Consider the following 20,316-nt stretch of genomic DNA (forward strand, 5'->3'; position numbering starts at 1 on the left):
GTTCCCCCCCCTCACAGCGATCAGTTCCCCCCCTCACCAGCGATCTGTTCCCCCCCTCACAGCGATCTGGTTCCCCCCCCTCACAGCGATCTGGTTCCCCCCACCTCACAGCGATCTGTTCCCCCCCCTCACAGCGATCTGTTCCCCCCCCTCACAGCGATCAGTTCCCCCCCCCCACAGCGATCTGTTCCCCCCCCTCACAGCGATCTGTTCCCCCCTCACAGCGATCAGTTCCCCCCCCCCACAGCGATCTGTTCCCACCCCCTCACAGCGATCTGTTCCCCCCACCTCACAGCGACCTGTTCCCCTCCTCTCACAGCGATCTGTTCCCCCCCTCACAGCGATCTGTTCCCCCCCCTCACAGCGATCTGTTCCCCCCCTCACAGCGATCTGTTCCCCCCCCCTCACAGCGATCTGTTCCCCCCCCTCACAGCGATCTGTTCCCCCCCCCTCACAGCGATCTGTTCCCCCCCCCTCACAGCGATCTGTTCCCCCCCCTCACAGCGATCTGTTCCCCCCCCCTCACAGCGATCTGTTCCCACCCCTCACAGCGATCTGTTCCCCCCACCTCACAGCGATCTGTTCCCACCCCTCACAGCGATCTGTTCCCCCCCCTCACAGCGATCTGTTCCCCCGCCTCACAGCGATCTGTTCCCCCCTGTCCCACAGCGATCTGTTCCCCCCCCTCACAGCGATCTGTTCCCCCCCGTCCCACAGCGATCTGTTCCCCCCCGTCCCACAGCGATCTGTTCCCCCCCGTCCCACAGCGATCTGTTCCCCCCTGTCCCACAGCGATCTGTTCCCCCCCCCTCACAGTGTTCTATTCCCCCCCCCCCACAGCGATCTGTTCCCCCCCCCCCCCACAGCGATCTGTTCCCCCCCGTCCCACAGCGATCTGTTCTCCCCCGTCCCACAGCGATCTGTTCCCCCCCCCCCCACAGCGATCTGTTCCCCCCCGTCCCACAGCGATCTGTTCCCCCCCGTCCCACAGCGATCTGTTCCCCCCCCCCCCCCACAGCGATCTGTTCTCCCCCGTCCCACAGCGATCTGTTCCCCCCCCCCTCACAGTGTTCTGTTCCCCCCCCCCACAGCGATCTGATCTCCCCCGTCCCACAGCGATCTGTTCCCCCCCGTCCCACAGCGATCTGTTCCCCCCCGTCCCACAGCGATCTGTTCCCCCCCGTCCCACAGCGATCTGTTCTCCCCCGTCCCACAGTGATCTGTTCTCCCCTACCTCACAGCGATCTGTTCCCCCCCGTCCCACAGCGATCTGTTCTCCCCCGTCCCACAGCGGTCTGTTCTCCCCCACCTCACAGCGATCTGTTCCCCCCGTCCCACAGCGATCTGTTCCCCCCCGTCCCACAGCGATCTGTTCCCCCCCACCTCACAGCGATCTGTTCCCCCCGTCCCACAGCGATCTGTTCTCCCCCGTCCCACAGCGATCTGTTCTCCCCCGTCCCACAGCGATCTGTTCTCCCCCACCTCACAGCGATCTGTTCCCCCCCCTCACAGCGATCTGTTCCCCCCGCCCTCACAGCGATCTGTTCCCCCCCCTCACAGTGTTCTGTTCCCCCCCCCCCACAGTGTTCTGTTCTCCCCCGTCCCACAGCGATCTGTTCCCCCCCCCCCACAGCGATCCGTTCCACCCCCCTCACAGTGTTCTGTTCCCACCTCACAATGTTCTGTTCCCCCCCCCCACACAGCGATCTGTTCCCCCCCCCACAGCGATTTGTTCCCCCCCCCACAGCGATCTGTTCCCCCCCCCACAGCGATCTGTTCCCCCCCCCTCACAGTGTTCTGTTCCCCCCTCACAGTGTTCTGTTTCCCCCCCCCCCACAGCGATCTGTTCCCCCCCCCTCACAGTGTTCTGTTCCCCCCTCACAGTGTTCTGTTTCCCCCCCCCCCACACAGCGATCTGTTCCCCCCCGTCCCACAGTGATCGGTTTCCCCCCCCCCCTCACAGCGATCAGTTCCCCCCCCCCCTCACAGCGATCTGTTCCCCCCCCCGTCCCACAGCGATCTGTTTCCCCCCCCGTCCCACAGCGATCTGTTTCCCCCCGTCCCACAGCGATCTGTTTCCCCCCCGTCCCACAGCGATCTGTTTCCCCCCCGTCCCACAGCGATCTGTTTCCCCCCCTCACACCGATCTGTCCCCCCTCACCCGCCACAGCGATCTGTTCCCCCCCCTCCACAGCGATCTGTTCCCCCCCCTCCTCAGCGATCTGCCCCCCCTCCCCACAGCAATCTGTTCCCCCCCCTCCACAGCAATCTATTCCCTCCCTCCCTCCCTCCAAAGCGATCTGTTCCCCCGCTCCACAGCGATCTGTTCCCCCCCCTCTCACAGCGATCTGTTCCCCCCCTCTCACAGCGATCTGTTCCCCCCCTCTCACAGCGATCTGTTCCCCCCCTCTCACAGCGATCTGTTCCCCCCCTCTCACAGCGATCTGTTCCCCCCCTCTCACAGCGATCTGTTCCCCCCCTCTCACAGCGATCTGTTCCCCCCCTCTCACAGCGATCTGTTCCCCCCCTCTCACAGCGATCTGTTCCCCCCCCTCACAGCGATCTGTTCCCCCCCTCTCACAGCGATCTGTTCCCCCCCTCTCACAGCGATCTGTTCCCCCCCCCTCTCACAGCGATCTGTTCCCCCCCCTCTCACAGCGATCTGTTCCCCCCCCTCTCACAGCGATCTGTTCCCCCCCCTCTCACAGCGATCTGTTCCCCCCCTCACAGCGATCTGTTCCCCCCCTCACAGTGATCTGTTCCCCCCCCTCACAGTGATCTGTTCCCCCCCTCACAGTGATCTGTTCCCCCCCCTCACAGTGATCTGTTCCCCCCCCCTCACAGCGATCTGTTCCCCCCCTCTCACAGCGATCTGTTCCCCCCCTCTCACAGCGATCTGTTCCCCCCCCTCACAGTGATCTGTTCCCCCCCCTCACAGCGATCTGTTCCCCCCCTCACAGCGATCTGTTCCCCCCCACTGCCATCTGTTGTTCCCCCGACCCCCCCACTGCTATCAGTTTCTCCCCTTCCCGTCCCCCCAAGAAGCGATCTTCCCCCCCCACCCCCAGAAGCGATCTCCCCCCCCCCCCGCAAAGAATCGATCACCCCCCCATCCCCCCAAAGAATCGCTCTCTCTCCTCCCCCCTACCCCGCCCCCCCCCCCCCCAAGTAGCGATCTCACCCCAAATAGCAATCTCTCCCCAAGAAGCAACCCCCCCCTTACCTGCATAGCGCTCTCAGGCCGGCACTCGCTGTCGATTCTGGTCCGGGTCTCTCGACAGCGGGTGGGGATGGAGCTGCGCAGCAGCATGGGCATGTGCAGAACCCGGGACACGAAGATTCCTGGGTGAAAAGGAGACACCGCTCGCACACCGCCGACTGCACTCCACTCGGCATTCCACTGAGCAAAAACTGTTGAAAATCGCACACACTCTGCCCCAGCGGCACCCGGCGGTATGAAATGACATACCACCGAGAAATAGGTGGGCGACCAATTTCGGCCCCAATGTGTCTGTCGGAGTTGCGCTAGTCCACCATTAGCTTTACGAAAATGGCATCTCGCTGTCTGGCTTCCCATTCAAATGCATTGAGCGAAACGAGGTTTCTGTACTTGCCCGGTAAATACAAAGCAAACTCGCCACGGAAAATTAAGACAAGTCATTTCAAGACTAAGTATCCTTTTATCGGTAATATACGTGTTATTTAATTTGTCAACCTCCCTGGCACTGAAAATTAACTATAACAAGTATGAAATCTCATTCCTTTGGGTTTTAATTGTTGAGAATATTTTTAATTAAAATTATTTTTTTAAATTTTTCATTCTCATCTTTTCTCTCTCTTAATCCAATCTTTCTTTCTCTTTCTGTACCTGATTTGACATTGATTTCATCCACTTTAACTTATTACACTTACATGTTCAAACCTTGCACTATTCATTTCACAATCATTCAATCTGATTAATTAAGGAGATGCACGGTTGCTTGATCTATTCACTCAAATCGCAGATGCCCTGTAGAGGACGCTAAGCCATTTTCATCTCGCACTTCCAGCAACTTGCAGGGAAAATGTCATAGAGATAAAACAGGCAAGGGCAAGTCTACCTAACGGCTGGCAATGTTTCATAAGAACATAAGAAATAGGAGCAGGAGTAGGCCATACGGCCCCTCGAGCCTGCTCCGCCATTCAATAAGATCATGGCTGATCTGATCATGGACTCAGCTCCACTTCCCTGCCCGCTCCCCATAACCCCTTATCCCCTTATCGTTTAAGAAACTGTCTATTTCTGTCTTAAATTTATTCAATGTCCCAGCTTCCACAGCTCTCTGAGGTAGCGAATTCCACAGATTTACAACCCTCTGAGAGAAGACATTTCTTCTCATCTCTGTTTTAAATGGGCGACCCCCTATTCTAAGATCATGCCCTCTAGTTCTAGTCCCACCCATCAGTGGAAATGTGTTCTCTGCATCCACCTTGTCAAGCCCCCTCATAATCTTTTATGTTTCGATAAGATCACCTCTCATTCTTCTGAATTCCAATGAGTAGAGGCCCAACCTATTCAACCTTTCCTCATAAGTCAACCCTCTCATCCCCGGAATCAGCCTAGTGAACCTTCTCTGAATTGCCTCCAAAGCAAGTATTTCCTTTCGTAAATATGGAAACCAAAACTGCACGCAGTATTCCAGATGTGGCCTCACCAATACCTTATATAGCTGTAGCAAGACTTCCCTGCTTTTATACTCCATCCCCTTTGCAATAAAGACCAAGGTACCATTGGCCTTCCTGATCACTTGCTGTACCTGCATACTATCCTTTTATGTCTCATGCACAAGTACCCCCAGGTCCCACTGTACTGCTACACTTTCTCCATTTAAATAATAACTTGCTCTTTGACTTTTTCTGCCAAAGCGCATGACCTCACACTTTCCAACATTATACTCCATCTGCCAAATTTTTGCCCACTCATTTAGCCTGTCTATGTTCTTTAGCAGATTTTTTGTGTTCTCCTCACACATTGCTTTTCCTCCCATCTTTGTATTGTCAACAAACTTGGCTACGTTACACTCAGTCCCTTCTTCCAAGTCGTTAATATAGATTGTAAATAGTTAGGGTCCCAGCACTGATCCCTGCAGCACCCCACTAGTTACTGGTTGGCAACCAGAGAATGAACCATTTATCCCGACTCTCTGTTCTCTGTTAGTTAGCCAATCCTCTATCCATGCTAATATATTACCCCCAACCCCATGAACTTTTATCTTGTGCAGTAACCTTTTACGTGGCACCTTGTTAAATGCCTTCTGGAAGTCCAAATACACCACACCACTGGTTCTCCTTTATCCACCCGGTTTATTACATCCTCAAAGAACTCCAGCAACTTTGTCAAACATGACTTCCCCTTCATAAATCCATGCTGACTCTACCTGACCGAATTTTGCTTTTCCAAATGTCCTGCTACTGCTTCTTTAATAATGGACTCCAACATTTTCCCAACCACAGATGTTCGGCTAACAGGTCTATAGTTTCCTGCTTTTTGTCTGCCTCCTTTTTTAAATAGGGGCGTTACATTTGCAGTTTTCCAATCTGCCGTGACCTTCCCAGAATCCAGGGAATTTTGGTAAATTACAACCAATGCATCCCACGATCCCTGCTGCTACTGCTCTTAAGACCCTAAGATGCAAGCCATTGGGTCCAGGGGATTTATCTGACTTTAGTCCCAGTATCTTACGGAGTACCACCTCCTTAGTGATTGTGATTGTGTTAAGTTCCTCCATCCCTATAGCCCCTTGAATATCCACTGTCAGAATATTGTTAGAGTCTTCTACCGTAAAGACTGACACAAAATATTTGTTCAGAGTTTCTGCCATCTCCATGTTCCCCATTACTAATTCCCCGGTCTCGTCCTCTAAGGGACCAACATTTACTTTAGCCACTCTTTTCCTTTTTATATACCTATAGAAACTCTTGCTATCTGTTTTTATATTTTGTGTTAGATTACTTTCATAGTTTATCTTCCCTTTCTTAATCATTTTTTTAATCGTTCTTTGCTGGCTTTTAAAAGCTTCCCAGTCTTCTGTCCTCCCACTAGTTTCGGCCATTTTGTAAGCCCTTGTTTTTAATTGAATACCGTCCTTTATTTCTTTAGTTAGCCACGGATGGCTCTCTTTTCTCTTACTTCCTCACTGGATTATATTTTTCTTGAGAGTTGTGAAATATCTCCTTAAATCTACACCACTGTTCATCAACCGTCCTACACTTGTATCTATTTTCCCAGTCCACTTTACCCAACTCTGCCCTCATAGTCTCTTTTATTTAAGCTTAGTATGCTGGTTAGAGATCCAACTTTCTCACCCTCCATCTGAATTTGAAATTCAATCGTGCTTTGATCACTCATTCCGAGGGGATCCTTTACTAGGAGATTGTTTATTAATCCTGTCTCATTACACAAGACCAGATCTAAGATAGCCTGTCCCCTGAAGGAACCCATCCCTTATGCACTCTATGAACTCCTCAAGGCTACATTGACAAATTTGATTTGTCCAATCAATATAGAGGTTTCAATCACCCATGATTATTGCTGTTCCCTTTTTATAAGCCCCCGCTATTTCCTGATTTATGCTCTGACCAACAGAATTGCTACTGTTAGGGGGCCTATAGACTATGCCCACCAGTGACTTTTTTCCCCTTATTGTTCCTTATCTCCACCCAAACTGTTTCAACACCCTTATCATTTGAGCCAATATTGTTTCTTACTATTGCAGTGATTCCATCCTTTATCAATAGAGCTACCTCACCTCCTTTTCCTTTCTGTCTGTCCTACCGGATTGTCAAGTACCCCTGAATATTTAATTCCCAGTCCTGGTCACCTTGCAACCACGTCTCTGTAATGGCTATCAGATCATACCCATTTGTCTCAATTTGTTCCATAAACTAATCTATTTTGTTACAAATGCCATGTGCATTTAGACAAAGTGCCTTTAAGTATGTTTTTTTACCCTTTTTTCCTGCTTGTTTCCTCTCTCCCTCAAACTCACTTTCTTTATTTTTACTTTCTAATTCCAGCTTTGCTCCCCTCCCTACTAAATCTATTTTCAGGTTCCCATCCCCCTGCCAAGTTAGTTTAAACCCTCCCCAGCAGCACTAGCAAACTCCCCCCGCGAGGATATTGGTCTCGGCTCTGTTGAGGTGCAGCTCGTCTGGCTGTTTGCTGGCTTGCTACAGCAATTTTTGGGCCATATAAAAGTAGATTAGCAGGATTCAGGTTCGAGATTGAGTCATTTGTAGACTGTAAGCTGCAATGTCCTGTGAAATATAAAATACTAAGCAGCCCTGTTAAAGCAGAACCAGTAGTCCATTGTGCATAAGTGAGGAGCAAATGGTTTGACATTGATTACATTATAACAGGTTCAATGTACTTTAATTAATGTCCATTATTAGTTGTAGGGGAGTTTGTAAGTTCCATTCTAAGTTCTGAACCGCAGTAAAAGGGTGAGCTGATTGAATTGGTCCCCACGAACACTAGAACCCTTTCATAATTCACAAATGCATTTAATTTATAGGATATTTTCTTTTCAGAAGCTTTAATCTGCACACAGTTTCCTTCAGTGGATTGACAGCCTGAGTGAGGTGTGCATTTCTCCGATGCTGCAACTGCCTGCTTTGTTCCCCACTAACAGCGTATGCCAACCCCAATATGACATCTGCTCCATATCATCCCCCTGTTTTCCCTAGGGTAAATACTCTTGTGGGGGTATAAATGAATGGAGGCATTTTGAAGTACATGATACAAAAAATAACTCGTGTTCAGTTTTCTTCCTCTCTTCTCTTGTCTTGTTAGAGATGCCTAGTGTGAACTTTGCTCTTTTGGTAGCACTCTCACCTCTGAATCAGAAGGTTGTGGGTTCAAACTGCACTCCAAGACTTCAGCACATGATCCAGGCTGACACTTCAGTGCAATACTGAGGGACTGTTGGAGATGGGATATTAAGCAAAGACTCCATCTACTTGTTGCAGGTGGATATTAAAAATCCCATGGTACTATTGGAAGAAAAGCTGTGATTTATCCCAATATACTGGCTAAGATTCCTCTTTGAACCAGCACCACCAAAATCAGATCCATTCTTGCATATTTCTTTCCAGTTTTAGAGAGTCCACAAGGTAGCAACATACTTCTATTCCTTTATTTGGACAACGGAAACAGATTGCTGATGGACCAGATCCCTGAACATCTGAGAAAATAACCCAAGTTAGTGAAGAAGGAGCGTATACAGGGAGTAGACACAAAAACAAATCTCCATTTAATATCACTGACAGAATGAGCCACCTTTGCTAAAGCTAAGACTGGTTTGGATGCACAGACCCTCCCATTGGTTTAAACTTTTGGAATACAAAATATAAGTGTTTATTGGCTTCAATTCAGACCCATAGTTTGCCTGTTTGTTCCAATATTCCACCACCACATGACAGAGCTGAATGTACAAGCTGTGAGTGTGGTTAGAAAATATATGGGGGACTTAGAAATCGCTGACCACAAATAAGTGTTAGCTCATGAGGAAAGCTGACCATTTAGGACCTGTAATCATTAGGGAGTTTGACATACCAGCACCTGTTACAGTAAAGGTGCATCGAGTCATAGGACATGGGACTGTGCGAAAGGTTGACTGTTCAGGGTTTTTCTTATGGAAATATGTGTTGTAGATCCAGGGTTCGAAGGCATCATATTCTGTCACTGCCAGTTGCCCAGACTGTGCGTTGATCTATTGTTAGAATATTGTTTTGTTGACCTCTGGGAGACTGGTCTGTCCACTGAACTCAACCTTTATAAAATGCCATCAATCTACAATTATGCAGCGTTGAAAGTATTGTGTGAAACTGTAACTGTGCATTTTCAATTGGTTGGACTGTGTGTGGAGGGAAAAAAATCCATATGAATCAGAAATGCACATTACCCAGCACCGATTCCCTCTCTTGTAGGGCACAACCACCCAATCGCACCCACAGGTCCTCACAGACTGGGACTGATCCCCAGATCTTTCATCACTGCATTAAAAACTCAGCATGCACGATGCTTGGCAGTTATGTAGCATTGTGAGGGGAGAGTGGTGTCTTTACATACCAGCACAACATGGAAAATGTGGAGTATGTGTGAAAATCATTATAGGTTTTGCAGCAAATGTGTATTGGATGTATATGGAGAGAAAAGCCTTTCTGTGGAGAATCAACTAGCAATCTGTCGCGGGCTGGTGTGTGAGAAACTGGTGAGTTGTCTGGTGTGCAGGTGACAGTGTACAAAAGATTATAGTGAGTTTACTGGTATGCTAGAGACTGAGTTTACTAGTGTGTGAGAGATTGTGGTGAGGGTACCAAGACTGGTGAGTTTGCTGGTGGGCAGGTGCCAGTGTGCAGCAGACTAGTGTGCAGGTACTCGTGTGTGAAAGGCTGGATAAGCATAATCTGGGAAGGTTACATATGTGCTTTAATATTCTATTACTGCTCTGATCCTCTTGCTTCGATCTTTCTGTGTTTTTTGTTTTTCAGGGCTTTGCGATAAACACAGATTCAGTATCTCACTGTCTTCCTGATTCTCCTGCAATACGAGCTTTAAATCCCAAGAACAGCCCATCGCTCAAGCTCAGCAGAGGGGAGCTGCTCCCTTCCAAAGGTGAGTATCAATGCTCCTGCACGGCAGCTTTCAAGATTTCCAAGTTGAGCAGAAAATTTCCAGTGTTGTAGTTTGTCTCTCACTCAGTGAAGCAGTTTTTGCTGCTGCCATAGTCTCTGGAGCTTTTTATTGTGGGGTAGAAGTTGGAAAAATCAATATCGCAATTATCATGCTGAATAAACCCAATCCAGCCAGTACTATCCTCATAATCACTCACACACTCAGTACCTCAAAGCCATAAAAAAAGATAATGGATTACTGGGATTTAATGTACGAGGCATTGAATATAAAAGTCATATGTGACGTGAATATATATAAAATCTTAGTCTGACTGCAGTTGGAGTACTGTGTGCAGCTTTAGGTTCCACGCTATAGGAAGGATGTTGAGGCAATAGAGAGTGTACAGGACACATTCACTAAGGTGAGGAAATATAAATACAAGGAACAACTTAAAAACAAATTGGGCCTGTTTTTGTTAGAAGAGGAGATTACCGGGTGATTTGATTGAGATGTTTAAAAGATAGAACCATACTTCTTCTGTTATTTATATTTGTTCTCAGGATGTGGGCAGCGCTGGCAAGGCTGTATCTATTCTTAGATGCCCTGAGAAAATGGTGGTGGGCCTACTGCTTGAAACGTTGCAGTCCTTGTACGAATGGCACTCCCACAATGGTGTTTGGTAGTGAATTCCAGGATATTGACCAGCAACACAGGTGAAATGGCAACATACATCCAAGTCAAGATGCTGTGTGACCTAGCGATGTGGGTGCTGCAACAACATTATTGCTTGTGTCCTTCTCAATGGTACAGGGCACAGAGGAGGGCAGTGATGTCAAAATAATCTTAATGAGTTGCTGCAGTACATCCTATCAGGTCCTCATCTGCTGATCTCTTGATTTCAGCTTCACTGGCAGAGATTTGTAGAAGTCGTGAGACTTCGATCCTGGATGGATACGAGGAGACAGAGTCAAAGGGAGCAGCAGATGGTGGTCTTGTTCGTATCTTTGTGGCTTTGTTTGATTACAATCCTGCAACAATGTCACCGAACCCAGATGCTGCCGAGGAGGAGTTGGCGTTTAAGGAGGGTCAGATCCTGAAGGTGAGAGCACAGCATCCATAGTAACATAATTTTTAAAACCTGCCTCTCTCTAATGGAAGAAAGAAATGCCGGGATTTACCGGTACATTCCATAGATGTGTAAGATTGTAGTACTGAGTGTAAATATCACATGTGAAGCTCTAACTAATTGGGGAAGAGTTAGCTAACAGAAAGAGGATGTAACAGGTGGCATGGAAAAGGTATGGTTGTTCACAAACTGCTTCTGAAAGTCACTGATTGGGGAGGCAATGCATTAATATTGAACTGTAAGTGAAGCATGAAATGATTAAGAATGTGATGAACAGTGTGATGGAATTCTCTAAAGCAGTGTGTTGGAAACACAGTCGGGGCCAGCATTGCAGAAACAGATAGGGATCCCCTTCCAAACCATGTCCATATTACTGCTGCTGTTTTCTAAGCTGCTTGGCGAAAGCACCCTCTGGGTGTTTACTGGAATGTGCGTGGCACATTTCCGACTGCAGTCAGTATGGAGCAAGGACGGACACTTTCCACAACGGGTTCAGCAATTTGTGCAGGATGGACAAGTGATCGTGGCGACCTCTGTGACTCACATTTTCAGTATAAATACATCGTAATATCTGCGTCCTGATATTGACTGCACTCTGTATTACATTACACACAGTATTCTCAGATTCCTCATAGAATATTACAATTGAATAAAGAAATAATCACAGGTAATATGCACTGCCAGTGCGCTACTGAGCCACACAGGCCAGAAAATCATGGGATCAATCGCGGGTTCTGTGCTGATTTGGCTGTACTCAGTTAGTGCAGCGGTCAGAGCATGGTAATTGGCCTTGGGGTTAGTGAAGGGAAAAATCAGCCAAGGTTCTTGCACCTGATCACCTATACAGTGACCCCTGCTGGGAAGTGTGTGTGTGTGTATGCCACATGAGGACAGGATCATGCTTGGCTGTGATGTCCTCCATGAAGGGAATAGTCTTCTGGGATGCGCTGTTTGGGCTCACACATGAAGAATCAAGTCACAAATGCCTGTCTGCAGACTTTGACCATATCATTCTCCTCCAACACCTCTCCTCCATTGTTCAACTAAGTGGGACTGCCCATTCTTATCTATCAAGTCATAGCCAGAGAATCATCCAATGGCTTCTCTTCCTGCTCCTGCATTGTTACCTCTGCAGTCTCCCAAGGATCTGTCCATGGCCTCCTCCTATTGATCCCATGATTTTCTGGCCTGTGTGACTCAGTAGCGCCCCTTGGTGTCATCCAAGAACATGACGTCAGGTTCTATATGTATGCAGATGACAGCCAGCTCTACCTTGCCACCATCTCTCTCAACCCCTCCACTGCCTTTGATTTATCATGCTACTTGTCCAACATCCAGTCCTGGATGAGCAGAAAATTCCTCCCACTAAATATCGGGAAGACCGAAGCCATTGACTTTGGTCCCCGCCGCAAACTCAGTTCCCTCGCCACCAACTCCATCTCTCTCCCTGGGCACTGTCTGAGGCTGAGCTAGACCATTCGCAACCTTGGCGTCCTATTTGACCCTGAGATGAACTTCCGACTGCCTATCTGTTTCCTCCCCAAGACCGCTTATTTCCACCCGCTCATCTCCGCCCCTGTCACAGCTCATCTGTTGAAACCCTCATCCATGCCTTTGTTCCCTCTAGACTTGACTGACTATTCCAATAGTAATGGCGGGACTGTTGATCATGTAATAGATCATTATTAAAGCAGCACCTTAAGAGCTACTAATGCTAAATTCAGGTCGCCATCATTTTGCAAAGACCACAAGAACTGCTCCTCCTCAACATTCTGTATCACCCCGAACAGAGTACCAGAGCGAAGTTTCAGGCACAAATGGTGGATCTGTCATGCAGACAGTATGAATCCCTGTAACTCTGTCCACTGCACACAAAGATGTAGCCTGAATAGACTGAACCAAGGTTGCTTGAGTATAGATTGATCTGTGGAATCTGTGACATGCATGTAGCATTGCTCTGTCATGAAAGGTCTGCCTTTGTACAGTTACCACTGCTATACTGCAGACTGTACAGCAAGACGATTGCCTCGGCAAAGAATTTGCATGAATATCAATTATTTATTTTTAATTCTGCATCTTTCTGGTTCAATTAACATCCCTTCTTGGTGAATCGGAGCAGAGAATCCCAAGCAAGGAGCTCCTCAACTGTAGAAAGAAGCTTCAAATAAGAGAGCTGTTTTTAAAAAGATATTTCTGTCAGGCATTCAAGATGGGTTGCTTCCAAGCTCCAGTTCTTATTGCTAAATGATGCCTGGTTTCAGCAGCTCATTGAGGCAGTGCACTCTGTGACTGAGAATGATCTGATCGCTCTGTGCACCCTGTGACTTAGGAACATAGGAACAGGCGTAGGCCATTCAGCTCCTCAAGCCTGATCCGCCTTTCAATGAGATCAAGGCTGATCTGTATCTTAACTCCATCCACCTCCATACCCAAATCTAGCAAAAATCTATCGATCTCAGATTTAACATTAGTAATTGAGCTAGCAACTACTAAATTTTGTGGGAGTGTGTTCCATACTTTTACCACCCTTTGCCAGACAAAGTATTTTCCTAACTTCTCTCCTGAATGGCTTGGCTGATTTTTTGGTCCTAGACTCACTCCTCCCCCTCCCCCCCTCCCCATCAATGGTAAAAGTTTCTCTCAATCTACCCTATCAATTCCTTTCAAAATCCTAAAAACTTCAATCAAATCACCCCTAAGCCTTCTATATTCCAGTGAATACAAGCCGAGTTAATGTGATTTCTCCTCATAATCTAACCCTTGGTGCTCTGGTGACATTCTGGTGAATCTGCGCTGCACTCCTTCCAAGGCCAGTATATCCTTTAAGGTGCGGTGCGGTGCCCAGAACTGTACACAGTACTCCAGATGTGGTCTAACTAGGGCTTTGTATAGCTGTGGCAAAACTTCCTCACCTTTATATTCTCGCCCTCTAGTTAGAAAAGCTAACGTTCCATTAGCCTTTTTGATTATTTTTTGTACATGACTACTACATTTACGGAACCCATAAGTCTCTTTGGACCTCCACTGTTCCTAGCTTTTCATCATTTAAATAATACTCTGACCTATCTTTTTTTAATCCAAAAAAGATGACCTCACACTTGCTTGCATTGAAATCAATCTGCCACAGTTTTGCCCATTCAGTTAATCTATCACTGTCTCTCCATAATTTTATGCTCCAATCTACACTACTTACTATGTCACCAATATTTGTGTCATCGGCAAACTTGGATATATGGGTCTCTACAGTGTTATCTAAGTCATTAATAAATATAATGAATAGTTGAGACTCCAACACAGATTCTCGTGGGACACCACTAGTCACTTCCTTCCAATTCAAGTACATACCCATTATCCGTACTTTCTGTTTTCTACCGCCTAACCAATCTCCTAACCAGGTCAATAATTTGTCTTCAATTCCATGAGCTTTAGTTTTAGCTACCAGTCTCTGCCTTATTATCGAATGCCTTCTGACAGTCTATATAAACTACACCCGTAGACATTATGATATATACTACTTTAGTTACTTCCTCAAAAAATTCAATTAGGTTCATTAACATGACCTAACTTTTACAAATCCATGTTGGCTCTCTCTAATCAGCTCAAATTTTTCTAAGTGCTCAGTTACTCTGTCCCTAATTGTAAATTCCAATCACGTCCTAACAACAGATGCAGGACTAACGGCAGTCTATAATTTTCTGGTTTCTCTCTCATGTTTCTTAAACAATGGAGTTACAGTTGAAATTTTGCAATTGAAGGAACACTTCCTGAATTGAGAGTGCTTTGGAAGATTATGGCTAAAGCATCTGCAATTTCCTCAGCTACTTCCTTTAAAACCCTGGGGAACAAACCATCAGGTTCTGGAGATATGTCAGTCTTTCGTGCCATTATTTTTTCTATTTTGTTTCTTACTTACTTCAACACTAGTGAGTTCCAGTCCTTGATTTATTATGATCTGAGAATGACCTGATCGCTCTGTGCACCCTGTGACTGAGAATGATCTGATCTCTCTCTGTGACTGAGATTGATTAATCTGTTAATTCATTGATGCAGAAATTTTCCTACAGCTTAAATAAATGATCTGTCAAAATGCAGTGTCAAACATTTTGAAATCTGCATCCTTTCCAAATTATGCTATACTCTCAACTGATTGCATTTCTGCCTCCACATCCATGAGATCCCTGGGTCACTGGTTATAAACACTCTGACACTACCTCTCTGAGGGTATCTGGAGGGAGCAGATGCATGGACAGGGGATAAAGCTACGATTATACATGAGCATATTTTCAATTGCCTACTGAATAACATTAGGTGGGAGCTTCCTGCCTAGCTACCTCTCTTCCACAGAGGGGGAATCCTATGGCAACATAGGGTCATCACTGGGAAGTGAAGACGAAGATGGGGCTGAGCTGGGGAAGTATTGTGAACCTGGAGTAAACTGGAGATGAGACTGAGGGAGAGGTCTCCATTCTGAATAATCTCATTGCAGGTATTTGGTGATAAGGATGCTGATGGGTTTTACCGTGGAGAAGGCAACGGCCAGACTGGCTTTGTGCCATGTAACATGGTCTCAGAGATCCAGGTGGATGATGACGGAGTGATGGAGCAGCTGTTACAGCGGGGTTATCTGGCCCCTAATACATCCATGGAGAAGCTGGGTGAGTGGTGCATTGCACTGTTAGTACTGTTCAACTGAGACTATTGCATTCTATTTTCAAGTTGAACAAATTCAAGATTAAGTACTCTAAGTATTAAGTACTTAGCTGGGCCAACAGTGAGCATGCAGGAGCATTTGCCGTTTTTTTTTCTAATGCTGCAATAACAGTTATTAACAGGAGTGAGAGGGAAGTCAGGTTTGGCTAGGTTAGGAGGGAAAAAGAAGATGGGTTCAAATGGAGTTGAGAGAGAAGGTAGGTTTGTGCAGGTTAAGAGTGAGGGAGGCTAGGTTTGACTTGATTTGGAATAAATGGGAGGTATATTGTATTTGGCCGGTAAGAAATACTAGCCACGAGTAAATTTATTTAAAGTTCCCAGCTGAAGATGTCTAAACACTGAAACTCATCACATCATTTTCATGTGACACCATATACTGATACTCTCACATCACTTATATATGACATCATATACTGATGCTCTCACACCCATCTCAGTTTTCCAAATACAGGAAAGGTTTCCTGCAGGATCCTGAAAATTACAAATGACTCTTCAAATAATCAGAATCATTGGCCTGTCAGTGGTCAGTATGCCTGAATGGAATGCTGATGCTTATTCAGATTATATGCATTAGTGCTGTCCTGCAATCTAATACTGCTCCAGTGTGGAGATGTTAAAGATGCCCATCATCTACAGTAACCAAGATCTGATCCATGACCAGTTCAATCAGTGGCTGCTTGCAGTAACACAGATGCTCACCTTGGAATGTGCTAATCTGTGTAGATGAAGTGAGAACTTGATAGCAAAGCAATGTGTATGTCTAACACACGCTGCTTGGTCTGCAGTTCCCTAATATGAGCTGGCCTGGGGCCAATCTATAGCGAGGCTTCAGGTCACAGCTGGTAATGCTCTAATTATTTTCACCCTTCATGAGAATCTTGTTCTGGAGCTTACAAACTGTGTTGTGTTTTGCAGTGAGCTTGACAGCTTCAGAGACTTAGCGTCCTGTGCTCTTATCACTTATTTATAACCACTATCCACAGAAACACTAATGGAAGGAAAGTGGGGTTGAACCTGGGCTAAGGCCAGGCCCACGCTAGTGTCGAGAGCCATATCTGGGGCTGGGCTGGGGCTAGAGTCATGAGTGGTCTGGCACTACATGGACACTGTTTTGACTTTATATATTTTTTTAAATGAACCTAGAAATTGTAGGCTCTGCCAATACATTCCTCCCTTTATCCCCCATCTATGCCCTTTCACCTGGTTGTGCAAGTCTACACTAGTAGTGAAAAGGTCACTATTGTATGCAGACACGCACACACTGATTATAGCAGTCAGTTCTTTGTTACATACATTTGGATGGTACACCAGTATTCTCTATGATTGTAACTCTTAACTAATGTAAAATTGGAAAAGGGCAAATTTTAGATTTGTTAAAGGTGACAATCCTACAATTGCATGTGGGAGAAAGGAATAGAAGGATATGGGGGCAGGGTGCAAAGAGGCAATTCGAGTGGTGGGGGGAGGCTCTTGTTGAGTATAAACACCGCATAGGCTAGCTGGACCTAATGGCCTGCTTCTGTGCTATATACTCTATGTTATTGTAGGATAACGCAGGGGGCAGAATTAGGATAGGGGTAGGACAGAGGACAGGATAGGTTCAGGGCCAAGGATGGAGTTGTGCTGCTGGCGTTGTTGCTGATGAAAATTCATGGAAAACCTGAATAACTAAAAATAAAATAATTGATGAATTGCCTCTACATAAGACAATTTGCTATGAGACACCATAGCAAATTGAAAAATACAGTTCAATATTTAAAAAGACTTTGACTGTCCCGCTTACATTTTTCAAAGTTTGTGAATGCCCCACTCCAGATTTGGACAGTGTAATGTAATGTCATATGATGTGAGTGGAATACATGAGCACAGTGCAGTGCTGTTTGGGAAACTACACAACTAATGGTGCCGGAGCAGGGGCTCATTGCCATTGGGGTTTATGGTTACCCAATGTTCCCCAAACACTACTGTACCCCATTTTTCCTTTCTCTCCACAGGCGCCTATGGTGAGGTAGGTATAACGCTATTTGCATTCTGCTAGGCTTGGCTCAGCTGCTGGTAATGGCCGAGACCTGACAGTGCCACATGCCAGACCCACTGGTCTCTGATTTACTAACCTGACATAATTCTGCTCTGTCTGTCTCAGCTTCCTGTGTGCTGCTTTATTTCCTCTTTTTTTTCTCTCGTCTTTTGCTGTATGAAGGCAGCCGCACGCTCTCTCAACCGCCACGCCGCACTGCCCCTCCTCCGAAACCAAGGCGATCCAAGAAAGGTCTGTCTCACTTCATGCTTATCTTTTTGTTGCCTTTTCCATTGAAAACGTCTCCATGTCAATGTTTTACTCGCTGCTTCCCATTCACTGCCTAATAACTTGGTGCTGAGTGTGTGAAGGTGTATATGGAGTTGGCCCAGTGTAAAAACAAAAATCCAATTAAATAATCTCTGCTCTTTCAGTGCAATCCGACACATGGGAGGATGCTCGACACCGAGGTCAGCAAAACTTACTTTTAGCTTCTCCTCATTTCTCCATCGATAATTACATTGAATAACATTCACATATGTGAAAATATCACAATCATTTCAATGCATGTCGAAAGCTAATTTCAATCTAAGTAGCTGTTTCATAATAGTGACTGCGCTTAATGTTCCTACATGATTCAGTTATACAGAGGAATCCTGACAGGATGGATGACAATGAGTTTATACAGTGTAATTATATTGGGGATCCTCAGGACATGTGACAGTATTTTTATACAGTGTAAATAAACAAAAGAATCCTCAAAGGGCCATGAGGTTCATTAACAATCCTCAGTGCCAGTCCCAAGTGTAATTAGCCATCTCATTGATCCAGGCTCTTTCACATAACTTTCTGTTTCTAACCCTTGGTTGCTGAATCATTTATAAACCCATTAATTGTTCTAAAAATAATTACAGCAGATTCACCCTTACTGTCACATAACATGCTTCTGACATTCCATGAATTATCAATGTAGAATGTATAACAAACCCACTCTCTGTAATGTGCATTTTCAGTGAGGATGGCAGAAAGGACCCCCATATACAACATGCATAACAAGTATAGAACTTATAATGGACCCTCTTTGTACAATGTGCTTCATTAGTGTTGAAGACATATTTAAACTCCCTTTTATCAGTGTAGAGGAATAATATGCATTATCAGTGAGGAATGTATAAAGGACTCCCTCTGTGTAACATGCATTATCAATATAGAAGTTAAAGCGAATCCCCTCCCCTTTGTTTAATGTGCTTTTTTATGACTTCCTCAATTATACCATATAGCAGATCTACCCACCATTATATTCATCAGTAGCCTCCCTTTCTGTTGCAGAATGGAGCCGACCTGGCAGTGGACTTCAGAAATTGCCTATGAAAAGAATGGTAGCTGTGTTTGACTACGACCCCAGGGAAAGCTCCCCTAATGTGGATATTGAGGTGAGGTGTATCTGCTCAGATTACAGTGTACCTTCGGCAGCTGGCTAGGACTTTTCCAGGTCAGCATCTTAAGACCAGGCAGAACAACAGTGGTCTTTCTTCCTCGACCCACCCCCCAAACCCAAAGGACCTGATTTAGTTACTTCTGAGATGTGTATAGTAGGGTTATTGGTCAGGCTCACAGAGCAAGGCTCCTTGTGGTGTTCTATGTAATATTCAATACATATATGAAATCCAAATGAAGTAATTAAAAAAAGGTGACAGGTTGCAAAACTCCACCAAGGGCTAGCAGGGTACAATTCAATAATCCCTGCATGGTGAGCTCCTGGTTGTAGCCTTTTATGAGGAGGTATTGAGAGGAGGCCAATTCTCCGGATGAAAAGTTCAGTGAGAGCTGCCTGGGGTGCTCGCCTGCACATCCTAGCAGCCAGTTACAGTGCACCACAGAACATGGGTGCAAATTCACACCAAATATCTCCTCACCATTAACAAAACTCCAGTGGTATCATTGTCCACGAGTGCCATGTTATCCATTAATTTCTACTGCAGAACTGGGTACCTTACTGCACCAAAATGTTATTTGCATTTCTCAGCAGCCGTTGCCTTGTGTCCTTGTAAAATGATTTTTTTTACCAATGTGACAGTCCCAGCGATAGCTGTGTGCTGTTATTTTGTATCTGTGGGAGCAGCGTGAAGATACGGCAAATCATTTCACTTCGGGTTCACTGAAGCCACCAGAAAGGAGATATCATCATCTTTCTGCCTGGGCTGATTTGAAGTGAGAATAGACAGTTGTCACAAAATATAAAATATATATTTAATACATTTAGTCAATGTTTTCTTATCTCTCCTTGTTATGGTCCACTGGAGCTGTCTACTACATAGGAACAAGAGTAGGCAATTTAGCCCCTTGAGCCTGTTTTGCCATTCAATGAGATCATGGCTGCGACCTAACTAAAAATTAAGTTTCAGGTTAACTTAATTGGTCGCACTCTCACCACTATGTATGTAGGTTTAGGGTTCAAACCTCACGCCTAAACTTGAGTACACAATGTAGGCTGACAATTCAGCGAGGAAGAACATCCGGAAGGGCGCGAGCATGCAGAAAACAAGTGCAGGCAGTGGAAGGAGCATGTGGCAAACCAGTCCCACCCACCCTTTCCTTCAACGACTGTCTGTCCCACCTGTGACAGAGACTGTAATCACCGAACTGGACTGTTCAGTCACCTGAGAACTCACTTTTGAAGTGGAAGCAAGTCTTCCTCGATTTCGAGGGACTGCCTATGATGATGAAGTACTAAGGCTGCATTGTCGCAAATGCTGTTTTTCAGATGCGATATTAAACCTAAGGCCCCATCAGCTTGTTTAGGTGGTG

At 46.1% G+C, this 20,316-nt stretch overlaps 1 protein-coding gene across 4 annotated transcripts in view; it reads left to right on the forward strand.

The window, feature by feature from the left end:
- The window catches only part of LOC139226454 (RIMS-binding protein 2-like), a 267,359-nt gene that overhangs the window by 236,142 nt on the left and 10,901 nt on the right, over positions 1-20,316 (forward strand). For 2 of the 4 annotated variants that reach the window (XM_070857232.1, XM_070857234.1), the window contains exons 23-27: positions 9,532-9,655; positions 10,558-10,754; positions 15,268-15,436; positions 17,943-17,978; positions 18,838-18,941. In XM_070857232.1, coding sequence (XP_070713333.1) covers positions 9,532-9,655; positions 10,558-10,754; positions 15,268-15,436; positions 17,943-17,978; positions 18,838-18,941 — 630 coding nt within the window. The remainder of the gene's footprint in view (positions 1-9,531; positions 9,656-10,557; positions 10,755-15,267; positions 15,437-17,942; positions 17,979-18,837; positions 18,942-20,316) is intronic. The other 2 variants (XM_070857233.1, XM_070857235.1) reach the window with 1 other exon arrangement.

This window comes from Pristiophorus japonicus, chromosome 16, assembly GCF_044704955.1.
Source record: "Pristiophorus japonicus isolate sPriJap1 chromosome 16, sPriJap1.hap1, whole genome shotgun sequence".
NCBI lineage: Eukaryota > Metazoa > Chordata > Chondrichthyes > Pristiophoridae > Pristiophorus > Pristiophorus japonicus.